This window comes from Nilaparvata lugens, chromosome 3, assembly GCF_014356525.2.
Source record: "Nilaparvata lugens isolate BPH chromosome 3, ASM1435652v1, whole genome shotgun sequence".
In the NCBI taxonomy this organism is placed as follows: Eukaryota; Metazoa; Arthropoda; class Insecta; order Hemiptera; family Delphacidae; genus Nilaparvata; species Nilaparvata lugens.
Window position 1 is genome coordinate 26,141,451 of NC_052506.1, and position 15,264 is coordinate 26,156,714.

A 15,264-nucleotide genomic window follows, 5' to 3' on the forward strand; every position below is an offset into this window, starting at 1 on the left:
TATTAATTTTTTATGAGCACTCTTACTATAAAAAAATCATTAGTCAAGTTCAAAGCCAAATTTCAAACAGTTTGAACGCTGATAGAAAGTTCAAAAACGTCAAATGAAGGAACAAATTATATGAATCTTATGGGAAATTTCTTTCTCTTTCCAACCTTATCCATAGAATTAGATTTTGAGTTATAGTTTTCTAGTTATTGACGTTTTTAAAAAATATCGAAAAATCTATATATCTCAAAAATTGAGGTCGGTATAAGAAAAATTTTCTGTACATTTTTTGTTGCAAATTTCATGTATGCCTACAATCTATGGTCTTCGGCAGTTACACCTCTTGTGGGGCACTCTTTATAGTTTAGTAGTTCAGTTAATATGCTTGAAATTGCAGTGGCATTAGGTGGTAAAGATTAGTGCTCATTTTCTCTCGCAATATGTTTTGCACTAATCTACAGGACAGCCAACCACACAACGTTTGCACTAGCCAAACCTTTTCTCGTGTCTGAAACACCTATACAATAATTTATTATGGCATTCTCTGGTCATCGAAAAGAGTTAATGCTTCTACAATCTACAAGAGAAGTAACTACAATAGTAGTCTATATATATTGTGACTTGAATCCGACCTTAGGGTCTTCAATTCGATAAATCGGAATGGACTCACCGATTTTTTTAAGCATTCGTCCCCGGACAGCAATCCTCTGGTAGAGCATTAGTCTTCTGTCCGCCAGCCTTCTTTCACACGCGTATTCACTAAACCGTTTATTCACTTCGATTATCCGCACACTTTTACGATTACGAGTCCCGAGAAGTCTAGGAGAAGAGTGACAAGAACAGGCCGAGCACCTTCTCAGTTGCCGGGAGAGTCCCGTTACTCTGGCAGATAACGCCGTAAGCCAATATTTCCCCAAAGTTATGGAGGTGGGGGTAAGCACCCTCAATTGTAAAAGAGAGAACTCTCAATGTAAGAGGACTAGATAATGAACATGGAGGTAGAGGGATAATTTGAAGAACACCTTTCCGAGAGAGAGTATATAATAATAATTAAAAATATAACTTGACATACATTGACAGCTATAATAAGGTATTGAAATGAATTTTTATTATAATTATTAAAGCTGTATGAATCGAAGTAATAGCTGGCTGGCATCTTATCTTATCGATATTGCTGCTCGCTACTATCAATTTGAGCTATGCCAGCCCGCTTATGAAATGTGATGTCACAATATGATCTGTGTATTTTCTCTGTATAATGTCGTTGATTTTAATTCGTTTGATTTTGATTAATAAATTAGATTTTATCTTTGTCATTCTTGTTATGTCATACCCTTCTGTTAAGAGAGGTTTCGTACAAGGATCTCATTTCGAAAATAATATTGTTTCAATTAATATATTACATTTCTGAAATCAGGGCGGAATTTGCGGAGTGTGCTACTGCCAAAAAGTACGTTTTCAAATACTAATACAGTTTTCAAACCATTGTATATTTATGTTGTAGGAAATAATTAATAATTCATCACTTCTTCAAACATATCGACAATAACATACCTCGCTAGAAAACATTATTAAAGATTGTCACATGCAATACTTGTTCATATTGTGTGTATCAAAATTAATATGAAAAATTGTCTTCAACATATTACAGGTCCCGGAATACTTCATTAGCGAGATAGTAATCGCGTATTCTTTTCAAAATTACAATTTCCGGTTAGCTTAGCTGAGAGAGAGGTATAATTACATTGTATTCCAAGTGCCTTGGCTAAAGTATGAGAATGGTTAGCAGGTTTTATAAAAAAAAATATTCGGTGAGAAATTCTATTTCCAGAGTAAAATCTTGGTTATTTCAAGACGAGAATGAATCACACTCTTCTAGGAATGACTATATGTCTTATCTGATAAATTACAGATAATAGATTATTCGGTAGATCAAAATTGATGCAGGAAGAAAATTCTCACTTGTGTGTGGATTCCTGTGAGCGACTTCGATTGTATTATTAGCAGGATTGTAGAAAGTGAGTATTTCGTGTTTTGTTTCTTGTACTAGCACGTTCAGCCACACACTCAGATTGGTTCCAATCATGTGCATCAATCCGAACCTTGCTAGGATTCTGTGGCGAGTCACACGCATTTGTTGCTGAAAACAAAAATTGAATAATTCCAATGTAGGCTACTGCTACATAAAAAGTAAGTGATGTAGGCTACTCAACAAGGAAACTTTGAAGTTGAATATCAACATAGAATTATAATATCAACATAGGCTACTAGGCTCATAGTCATGTTTTAATTCTGTGTATATTTTGTGTTTTATTGCTTCTATAACATGTATTGTGTTTTTGTTTTTGAGGAATAAACAGTTTGATTTGAATGTACGTAAACAAATGTGGACTAGTTTTTTCATTGACCAAATCAGGAAAGTGATGAATTGCCGGAAAGTCGAAACATTTCAAATGGTTGATATGAAAAAAAAATAGATGTACAGTATTTTCCTACTCTGCGAGGTGATGATAATAGAGGATCGAAAAATTGTAAAGTTTTATTCCTTAGAAATAGATGCATTTTTAACTGACAACTTAATTTGAAACAACACACCCACCATTCTATAGATTGTTGACTAATAGCACATTTTCAAAAGACTAATACCTCTCAATTACCAATTGAAGAGCATTAAATCCTCTTTAATTTGATGTATTATTACACTATTTCTGCTTCCCTCCAATTGTTATAGCAGCTTCAGTGTCGGGGGTGAAATCTTCAATTAAGTCACAATAGATCACTTGACAAAGAAATTTGATTGGAATATCTGGAACTCAATGTATCAATCATTAGACGGTTACAATTATCAACAAAGCCTTGAAGTAAATATAACCAGAGACAAATAATATTTTACTCTATTATACAACATTGCAACAAAACAGTAGTGAGCTGCTTTGGGAAATTTCATTCGTATTTGTTTTGAAAGCTTCAAGAGTTTGTACTTGAAAAATGCCGAGTAAGGCTCACCTCGTCATTGAGAAATATGAAATACATTTGAATGAAGATGAATGCCATTCTTGTTGCTGGCGTTAGGGCGAGGAGCATGTTATGGCACTTGGTGTCCTTTTCCAGTTCAAAATACTGACCAAACTCTAGACCTGAGTAGATCATGCTCCCGATTCCAAAAGCTGTAATAAATTATTAGATTTAATTAGTAATCAGGTCATAGATTCTCAAGAAAATTCATAAGCCCGATTTCTAGGACACTTATTTAATATGTTGGATCATTACATTTAAAGATTTAATGGTGCATTACATTTAATAGATGGATTAGATTCAATAAGCTAATAAAATAAAGATTCAATGGTTTATTAGATTTAATAAGTGTCCTAGAAACCGGGCCTTAGACTCATAGGTCATAGAAAAAGTCAAGTAAAATTACTATAAGAACATATCAAATTCAAATTGAATCACATCAAATTGAATTGAAAGGGATGATCACTGAGCAGTGAGGATGTCATGGGAAAAAAGTTATATGGACTGCTAAGTATAACAATAATATTATCAAGGACTGTTATGGAGAAATTACTACATGCCATGTTATAAGGCTATTCTTCAAGTTCGTATTCAGTACTAACTGAATTTGTGACTTTCAAGCACATTTCTCTTACGTATTAAATAAATTTAAATTGAATTTTACAATGATCCAAATTTGCATGCTATAAATAGATGTCTTCATTATCTAGTTTTATATTAAAACTCTGTCTCTTGCTAAAGCAAACCATCAATATATTAAATCTCATTATCAGTTTATGAAGTGGTTATGACAATTTTCAAGTCATTTATAGATCTACCGAAATTGAAATATAATATCTACCAGAATATCACCTTCACTATAATACAGAAAACTTCAAGATTCTTCTTTTTATAATACTTAATACCTACTAATATTTTATACACTTCAATCTATATATAGCCTACACTTCTACACTATTTATTCAAGATTACTTTTATTTTTATAATTACACTACAATCCAACGTAACTAGAATACAGGTAAGAGTATTCTAGTACGGTACTCAAGATACATTGTTACAATCTGCATTACACTCATCTAAACGATCTTTAAAAAAAAATAATTCCAGATGACATTTCTTTGTATGCTTCAGACTACAATTCATTGTATCTAGAATGCATTACATTCCTCTACACGATCTATTCAAGAAAACTTTTACAGATAACTATTCTTTCTTCAATTCATGCTACAATCCACATAATGAACTATTTAATTAATAATAAACACGATGAATTAATCTTAATGCTTTCTAATATGAATTGGGCATCTTACCAACAGCGCCCATTCTGAGATAGAAGCTACCGTAGTGCTGGAAAGGCACCGATGCAGACGTGCGCCTGACATGGCCGTTGTAACCCCGGTACATGTTGCTCTCAGTGGCCGTGGTGCTCATCTCGGTGTCTGTCACGTAGTTCTGTCTCGTGTCACGACCACTCTCGCACTCGTCACTCGAGCTCACCGAAGACGTTTCGTGCGGACGTTCTGCCACAAACAAACAACATATTCAAACAAATTGTTTAAATGTTCAATTTAACCAAGTAGTTGTTGGCTTAGCCTTAGGCTCAACTCACACTGGCTCGACTAAAATCGTACGATTCCATCAGTCGAGGAAACTCTAGTCTCTCTAGTCCTCTCTTTCTTGCTCATTGTCGCTACTTCAGTTCCATGCTACTCCATTTTCTAACCTTGCTTTAATTTTATAATAATTATGAATATATTGTCTTATATGATTATTATTATTATTAGTATAATTGTCTTATCTAAAATGATAAAACATCACTTTCGTTAAACATAACCTCACTTTTATTAAAAATGCATGGTACTATGCAACTCAAGTCGAGGCTCGACCAACATGTTGAGTCGACGCTCGACTCAGTCTCACAGTCGCGAGGTCCCGGATACTAGAGTCGCAGTCTCTTCTCGACTTGAGTCGCGTAAGTGTGAGTTGAGCCTAAAGGTGAAATTCATCTAGAGTCATATTCTGTTGTATTTTAAGTTGATTAAAAAGGTAAAATTTAGCTAAAATCATATTCTGCTGTTTGTGTTTTTAGGAATTGCATTGATCATTATATTGTCATAAGAAACATTCCTCAGAACACAGTTCAGGATGAATTTCACTGCTGTAGCTTTTCATAGTTGATAAATACGTGAATAAAACAGTTACCTCCTATAGTGAGGTCCACGTTATAATGACAGTATTTGATTAACATTGGTGTTGCTATCCTTGTCTATCATTCGACAAAGCAGATAGCGCGAACCCTTTCTAGCTCTACAACGTTGCCATACCGTTTTTAATAATGGAGTAAAATGTTAACAAAATATTCAATTTGAATTATGAAAATGTATTATCTAATCATTGAAAAATAATTTTCTTGACGAATAAAATATAATTTATTATTTTAACATCAGTTACACTCGTACATCAGCTATCTTCTATACAAGGCAGTGGCAAGGCAGAGAATCAGCAACGCTGTTTCTTATTTTTCTCCACTGCCATTATAACGTGAACCTGACTATGGTAGTTTCAGTAGAATGATTAATAAGTGAATTCTCAGATTTAGGAAATGAAGTCGATAGATTAAAAAATTAACTTTAATGGATTGTGAATAAATTTTTGTGTAGTGAGAAGTTGATATCGTGGTAACTATTCATATTAAATAAAAATACTAAGAAATTGTCAAAAACCACAGATTTATTGATACTTAGAAAAGTATCATAAATCTGTTTCTAAGTATCAATAAATCTGTAGTTTTTGACAATTTCTTAGTATTTTTATTTAAGATTGTGAATCAATTCATTTAAAAATATATCAGGTAAATATCATTGGAGTAATAAGAATAATATTATCTCTTTTTTGTATAAGGCTACTTGTAATATAATATAAATAAAATGAAAATCTCAGTACCCTTTTTTTGAAATATTTTATCACTACATGTTTCGGACATTTATGCCATTTTCAAGTGATATGAAGTAAATAAATTTAAAACTACTGGAAGATTCTTATTTGATCATATGTTAGTGTATTCATATGTTTTTATGAACTAAGACTGTAAATTTTGGGTTTAAATTCGCATGAATCTATCAAAATTTAGGATAGAATCATGCATTTTTGATAGAATCATGCGAATTTAAACCCAAAATTTACAGTCCTAGTTCATAAAAACATTTGAATACACTAACATATGATCAAATAAGAATCTTCCAGTAGTATTAAATTTATTTACTTCATATCACTTGAAAATGGCATAAATGTCCGAAACATGTAGTGATAAAATATTTCAAAAAAAGGGTATTGAGATTTTTATTTTCTTTATATTAGAATAATATTATCTCTGATAGTCATAATCTGCTTTGGTAAACATAGAAAATGAAATCGGAAGCTTCGTCATTGATCATTGAATTTAGTTTTCTTAATCAATATGAAGTTATTCCGGTACTGTTTTTTGTTTGGAATAAAACTTACTTATCGAATCAGTTGTTCCGTTACTCGTGCTCAGGCTCTTTTCTTTCTTTGGTTTGCGTAGAAGCATGGCATACATGTAAAATAGGAACGCCATGCTTCCCAGATACAAATATAGATAAAATCCCTGCAACAAAATAATTGATATCAATGACTAAGGTAAAAACCAATGAAATGCTGGAAATTATTTGAAAAGCAAAATAATTTCAAAAGTCAAATGAATTACTGTACATTGTTAAATGTATAATGTAGAATACTTGTTAGCACAACTTCAAAATTGAAACAAGTCATAATTTAAGATCAAAATGAATCGTTTAATGAAGGTAAAATGTTTTCATCTGGTACTTTAATATGTTGAATGAAATGTTGTTATTGATAAAATTATATCTATTCAATGCATTCTAAGCTGCGCTTACACCAAAGTTATTAACAAAATGTTTTATTTTTCCGTCCTTATAGATTCTATTAGATTGAACGGAACTTGACAAACACATTTGTTCATCATGTGTATGATAAGTTATGTTCAATCCAGTAGAATCTATAACAACGGAGAAATAAACATTTTGTTATTAAATTTTGTGTAAACGGAGCTTGAGCGGCTCATTAACTCAATTCCAAAATAGAATATGTATAAACTTTTGAATGAAAAAAAAAAACAATTCGGGTCAAAAATTGTGTTTCTTATATTGTGAGTTTGTTTTTTTCAACTTGAATGTTCACATCAATATTTCAATCAATTGGAATTATCAATGTGATGAACCAACACATCAACACAATATAAGGATACTTAAAAAAATCAAAAGAAGATCAACTCATTAAAAGAAAAATAATATTAATTTTTAACATCAGCATAACACAACTTCTAGTGAGGCAGAAATTTCCTGTCATCTCCATAAAGTTTCAGCAGCAGTAACTGTCAAACAACTTTCTTGTTCACAAAGTTTATGTCACTATAATTTTCCCAAATAAGCTTATATTTGAAAGCCGTGACTACACGTCATCACAGAAATTGCAAAGTTTTCTCCTAAAAACGTTGATGCTTATGAATTCATTAATAAGGAACTGTATCTAAAGTTTATCATGTTGTATTAAACGTTAAATTTAATATAAGTTTTTGAAATTATATATAGGTTCCTTCTTTGTAGAACGATGGTGTTTCATCAGTTGAATTCTCAATAATAGTCTACTTTTCAATTCAATCCAATTAAATATTTCATTTTAAATACAATCTCAATAAAAACAGAACACTTTATATTTTCCTTCAAAATCATTTTAGCTATTACAAATAAATTTAGAATTATCACAATATAATGCTTAAAGTTAATCAAACTGTATTATGAATATAAATTTGAAATTACACAAATAAATCTTACTTCGTAGAACGACGGTGGGATATGTGTTGAAATAACCTCAGCCATAGGAAAAGCGATTCCCATGACAACCAGTAGTTTCCCATACAGAGCAGACAGCGTAGTAGCTAAGGCTTGGCTGTAAAAACCATTTTCGAGATTAAAGATTAATCATTGAAGATATTTTTATAGTTAATTCAATGTCACTTTATTAAACCCAACGTATGCATTCAAATGACACACTAATACTGAATGTTGAGTCAGGCTCAGTCTACAAACTCTAGTTCTGAAATGAACATAAAATTAATGTTATAATTTATACAAAAAATATTAATATAAAACCATATTAAATATATAAAATATTCATACATATTATATGTGTACGGCATATTATATTGTCAACTCGAAAATTCACATTGATGAGTAGATAAGAGTCTTTAATGAAAGGATCAGAAATCGAAAGCTCTCACTATAAATAGAGGCACCAAGCATGTATCGTCTACATGATACAAACAATAATTAAGAACTGACAAACAATCAAAAGCTAACCAACAATCATGCTCTACTGAAAACTGTTTTAATAAGGAAATGATTTAATCATATTTTTATAAGTAGATGTAAACATTAAAAAAACTACAGAACTACTAAATAGGGTCATTTGCATTCAAACTTAGGGTAGTCAACTGGAAAATTGAGTTGATTTGATCAAAGAAATAATAATAAATGAATGAATCATTCAACTACTCATGATAGTAACCTACACAATGAATTTTAAAAATAATCATGTTATCACTAATTTACTTCACTTCTATTTCACTAAATTGTTACCATCAATTTTTATTACAATTAAAATATTGTATTGCATCGACAATATCAAGTCTATACTCATTACTAAGCGCCAAATGTTATATTACCGGTAATTTATGTCAAGTAAATCTAAGGATTGTGCTGCTTGATTATGATTAGTGCTATAGTGAGATATTCACGTATAAAGTCAGCTCCTGATTAACATTGGTTTGCCATCATTTTCTGTCATTAGACTAGATAGCTCTATCCTTTTCCACCTCCGCAACGTTGCCAAATCATTTGATGGTCATAAGTAATATAATGAACAACTATGAAAATCTTTTATGAAACCATAAGAAAATATATCTTCTTGACGAATAAAATATAGCCCATTTCAGATAGGATTGATCATTGTTAACAATAATCAACAATTAATATTATATCAGATATACTGGAATAACTTGAACCACAACTACGTACTACAGAAGGCGATGGTAAAAGAGAATCGGCAACCCTGCTATCCTATCATTTCCACTGACTTTATAACGTGGATATCTCTTTAGTTAAAATATGACGGATTAATTAATTCACGAATAATTCTGAATTGATTCATGAGTATGACGACAATTCTAAATCAATTCATGCTACCTACGTATTTGAGTGATGATTGACGAAAGTATGTACGGTATCATTTTTACGAATTGTAAAACTCGTCAAGGTAATCATATTTATTCCGTTGAAATGGTGGTTGATGTTTTTCGAAAGTACTTACGTGCCCATTTTCCGCCAGTTGACCTGCAGCTGGTCGATCCGCGAAGGCCTCTTGACGGGCGGCAAGGCAGGGTGGCCGTAGGGCATCATAGACGGCATCATTGCCGTGCTCGGGTGTGCTAGCCTTCAAAACACAATTTGCAAAAATTCTAACAGACTCGAAGTTTTGCATCTGAATTTCTTATTCATTTCTATAGGGCTACACGATAGTTGTATCATATAGATTCACTCTAGAACCCTTTTTTGTTTTATTTAATGACATGATCGGTTTCGGGTCCCATTATCAAGTGTCCAAAAAATATAATCTGAATTCATTATTTCATCAACCAAAATATAAGATTGTTATTCATTATCAAAATTTGGGAATGTAATAGTTTTGGGCCAATCCTGTTGTTCCTTCCCAATAATATTTATATGATTTATATCCACGAATAAATAAATAAATACTGTCTGGGAAAACTAAAACTTAAAAAGTATCAATAATTATTTGTAATGTATATATTCTATCGCTTTCCCAAACGAGTGTATTTTTCCAACAACCAAATCAATTATTCATCAGAATCTATATGCCTAATGATACTTTCAGTGGATTTATAGCGTAAAGCCAAATCAACAGACAGACGGAGGAAAAAATCAAACTTCTAGATACTGATGAGAGCAGATGATGATATATGCAGATAAAAAATCTGTGTGCGTTGCAATGCTGCATCCACATTATCGTCCAATGCGTACAAATGATGACGAGCACGAGAGTGTGGATGAATGCTTTGCCAGCACTCATTTTCACTTGCCTTGAAAGGCAAGTGGCCAGCTGAGCATACACAAATGGTCACATTGCAGTGTGGATGACAAGACTTAACGTGACCAAGCCACCACACACTACTTGACGACTTGGCGATAATGTGGACTAGGCACAACATTTGATAACCTGTGAAGGGGGTTTCCTCCGTCTGTATGCATATGTCCATCTGTTACTCTAACATCCTAGAGAACAAAAAATTTTAATTATCAGCAGAATCTTAAAGCCAGCACAATCCTGCAGCCGTTTGGCAGTCTATTGTAAGTCGTATTCGATGCAATATATAATTATATGGTATTGGTATAAATTATATGGGTATCTTTTCACTAATTTTGAAGGGTTCATAATGAATTAAATGAAAGAAATTAATCGACATTGAGAAACAAGAAACGCTTGAGAACAAATTATTGACCTAGTAGGAGATGGATAATGGAGAGAATGATGTCATTCATTCAAAGTAGCTTTATATTGCTAACAGGAAAAGAAGAGTAAGCGAAAAGACATGCCACAATAAGACACTACATACTTCCAAAACATATCACAAAAAAAGATAGTTATTTTTGTCTAGAGTTTTGACAAATAATTTGAAACAAATAACTTTCCCATGCATGGTTTATTGAGAGATAGTTTCATAATCTCAATTAAACAAGGGACCTGTTCCATAGTAATTTTGTACAATAAAGCTAGCTGCCTATGCATTAGATATAACAAATTAATTTCATAGCATGCCTTACTATGCATGTGAAGAGTTTCAGTTGCTTTTTTTTGTATTTATGGAAAAGGTCCCGAACCGTAGGCCTATTCCATGAACGTATCACATTGTTAAAAATTGAACTCAAGAAACTAATTTCCAAAATCTTCAGCTTATAGGGTTTGAGGGTTAGAAATTTGAACTAGAAATGAATTATATATTTTTCAAGAATATATGCTAGCTACCCACAGCTTTGGAAATTAAATTAAAGGCATTAGCGAATTATGTTTCAAGTGCCAAGCAACTATTGACAGGATTGGGAATCATAGGAATAGGAATCGTTAAACCAGCTACAAAAAGAAATCGTTCTGATTCGTTCTCCGCAGCCTGTGGTAGCTGAGTGATACTTGAAATTATTGTTGATGAATTTGGAACCTATTCGGCCTTAGAATTTAAAAGAGCTTTCTCTTTAAATTAAAATTCTATTCGGCCCTAGAACTTATTAGAAGTTGATGACCTACACATTTAATTAATAACATTGTAGTTGAATTGTAAGTAGTATTTTTCCACTTGTAATTTCTTCATTTCTCCACTGACATTATGTTTTTCATAATTCAACATTATGTGTGTTGTTTTCTTATTATGAAGTGTTATTTTCTCGAAGAAGAATAGACACAAAACTTTTTTGTCAACTACTTCTCATGAACAAAAAAACTATAATGAACTATTAAAAAATACATAAATATGGTAATACATTTTAGTAAGCAATTCAATTTGCTAATTACCCGGACAGTGAGGTGGATAGGCCATGATGTATGGGCAGACTGATGCCCTTGGTGGAGGAGGTGGTGGCCTGCGAGGGTGCGCGCGCTTGCGGGTGCGTGGGAGGTGCCGCCTGTCGCACGGGTGACGCCGAGTGATGCGACAGAGTCTCCGGACTGACGATCACCGCACTGGGGCTGGCTGGTGACGGAAGCAGAACTGGCTCGCCGACTGTTCCCACCCAGCTGCAACAAGCACAACACAGGTTACTAGCAGTTGTGTAACAACTGCAACTAGTCTCCCAGTTGCAGCAAAGAAACAAGAAACTGTCAATTATTTAGAGATTGATAATGGCAAACGGTAACAACTGATACTAGTTTCCCAGTCCTTACTCAGCTGTAACAAACAGAGAACATAGTTTACTAAAAATTGTGAGTGGTGTAACATCCGAAATTAGTTTCCCAGTCATCACTCAGCTGCCACAAACAAACAACGAAGTCTACTAGTATTGTGAATATTGCAAAACTTATCTCAGTTGCAGCAAAGAAACAAGAAAAATGTCAATTTAGTAGATATCGTTAGATTTTACCATTGTTGAGAACCAGGTGAAATGGTATGGCCACCATTTTAAAACATTTTGTATTTTTTTCAGATGCCACCTTTTGGAATGTTTTGAGATGATTGATCAGTTTGAACGGCAATGGATTCTTTCACAGTTCAACGATTTCGATTCAAAGACTTCACAGGACTCTCATCTATCTGGTCATATTTCATCCCACAATCCAGTTTGTCGTCGACCTCGTAAAGCGTAAACGACAATTACTTGAAGACATGGGCAGTGAAGTGACAGAAAATTTTGCAAATACTGCTGATTTTGAGTACACGGTTCGTGTGGAAGGAGAAGTTGAAGTATGTTCTAGTGATTTTTTATCACTGCATGTGATAACTCAATCCAGAGTATGTAGGATTCAGGAATCATTACTTCAGAATGGTAAATCGCTCATTGATTTGAGAGATTAACATAATAATAGAGCAAATAAGACACCAGATGATGTTACTTATCTAATAAATAAGAACACATATAGTCACACTACTCACATAAAGTTAATCCAAATAGGAGATATCTACCAGAGACCCTTGATGTTTCCATCATGCAGCCTGGAACATTAGCACAACAATCAGTAATAGGCCTACCTCCTACTGTAATATTGATTTATGGATGAACAGTTTCATAAACTGTGACATCTGGTATGATTATTCCTCAAGCTGATCGTATCAGATGGGAGGATCCATTGGATTCAAGGCAACAAAAGAATCGTCAATTGTTACAATGGAAGACCATGCATACTCAAACATGTCTCAGAAACCAGTCTCTCCAAAGAAATTCTCACTAATGGAAGTCAACAAACACTACACGTTAAGAAGCCACCTACAATGTCTGTGTATGACTTCAGGCATATAAAGGAGTTGATGATCGAAGGAGATCTAATGGAAGTGTTTTATGAGGAGGCCAATCTAATCTGGATGCTCCTACAAACATTTAAAAGGGTTATTCAAACATATGGGATGTTGCACATGAGGAAGCCTTCAAATACCAAGGAGACAGGAGACACAGCAGCCGTGCTAGCAGATATATTCTCCATGAATACTAATACTCCTAGTGATCTAGTGAATACTAATGATCTAATGGAAGTGTTTTTTATGAGGAGGCTAATCTCATCTGGATGCTCCTAGAAACATTCAAGAAGGGTTATTCAAACATATGATCCAAGGAGTTCTAATGGAAGTGTTTTATGAGGAGGCCAATCTCATCTGGATACTCCTACAAACATTTAAAAGGGTTATTCCAACATATGGGATTTTGCACACGACGAAGCCTTCAAATACCAAGGTGACAGGAGACACAGCAGCCGTGCTAGCAGAGATATTCTCCATGGATACTAATACTCCTAGAGAAATGATGACATCTGAAGGAGTTGATGATTGAAGGAGTTCTAATGGAAGTGTTTTATGAGGAGGCTACTCTCATCTCTCGTCTGGATGCTCCTACAAACATCCAAGAAGGGTTATTCAAACATATGGGATTTGCACATGAGGAAGCCTTCAAATACCAAGGAGACAGAGCAACCGCGCTAGCAGAGATATTCTCCATGAATACTCCTAGAGAAACGATGGCAAAGAAAACAACTGCCCCAGAGCTAACCAAATCAACTAAGAAACCCAGAACAATGCCAGGACAGCAAGTACCATAAGTGAATTCCTTTTCTTAACTAGTTACTAATGAACTTGAATGATTCTATTTACTATTTTAGAGATATTTCATTCAAAGGTTAGTATCTCTCACTAATTTCAACCATATATAATAAGTTATGTTCTTGTGCTGTGGCAGTTTGTAGTTTATGAGTAGGCGTTCACAAAACAAAACAAACAGTTCATTGTAATGAATAATTTCATTTTTAGTAAGGTACCTTCAATATGACTGATTCAATAGAATTTATGCCTTATCCACACTATCACCTAATGCGTACAAACGACGAGTGCTATTAATAGTGTGGATGGCTGCTTTGCCAGTGCTCGCCTTCGCTTGCCATTGCTCCGATTTTCGTCGAGCGAAAGCCAGCCAAGCGAAGGCGAGTGGCCAACCAAGCATCCACAAATGGTCACATTGCTGTGTCGATAGCAAGATCAACGTGGCCAGGCTTAGAAGCCACTTGGCCCGCGACTTGGCAAGCCACTTGGCCAGCGACGAGTTGGCGATAGTGACCATTAGATGATTGGATAGACCGTTAGACGAATGGATACAGGCAAATAAATCGAATTTGAGAGATTGTTGATGGAATAAGAAAAGGAACTAGCTTCGTAGTATCTCAATAGCCTATAGTATATTTCAAAGTGATTGGTCCGATTTTAAGTCTAATTTGTTCAACAGTAGTTTATAAAAGTTTATAACAGTACAGAGTTTTTATTGATCAGAAATGGGTTACACGAACTACGGGTTAAAAGTGGAGAAAATATGTGGTTGGAAGAAGGTAGAATAGATGGAAGGTGTTGAAATATAACTATGAATTAGCTTGTCAAAAGTTCACGATATTGCATAAACACAGTGTACGGTACTTCAAGTCTTTTCCGAACTATTCACTGATTACATTAATTATTAAATTAACACATTTAAAAAGAAAATGATAGATTGATTGGAACAAAATACATAAACAGAGCGAAAAACAACTATTAATACAACGTCAACAAGGAGAGGTCAATTCTATTCAAGCCAAGAAAACAATCATTCAACTATTCCAAAGATACTTATCTGCTTACAGTAACTGATGTTAAAATCAAACAAATACACATTTCTAAGCAAACTGGAAACACTTTGATAGTTTTAATCACCTATGAGATGGAGTGAGCCTAGGATAAATATTGTGCATGTTGGAATGTCACTGTCAGTTGCAAGTTGCAAGATGAGACGACTGTATTGTTTCAGTTGCTTGTTAAGGCGGCGAGCGGACCACTAATAGAGTAATAGCTGCTAGGATGTCCAAAGTGGGGGCTCAGGCTCAATGCTCAATCTCAGCTGAATAAACATGCCGAATGGCATCATACGAGGT

General features: G+C 33.8%; 1 protein-coding gene across 1 annotated transcript in view; it reads right to left on the reverse strand.

The window, feature by feature from the left end:
* Positions 1-15,264, reverse strand: part of LOC111044955 (proton channel OtopLc-like) — a 57,414-nt gene that overhangs the window by 13,803 nt on the left and 28,347 nt on the right. Inside the window, 7 exon segments of the mRNA XM_039423410.1 lie at positions 1,951-2,128; positions 2,995-3,155; positions 4,314-4,523; positions 6,505-6,628; positions 7,875-7,989; positions 9,409-9,531; positions 11,683-11,904. Coding sequence (XP_039279344.1) covers positions 1,951-2,128; positions 2,995-3,155; positions 4,314-4,523; positions 6,505-6,628; positions 7,875-7,989; positions 9,409-9,531; positions 11,683-11,904 — 1,133 coding nt within the window.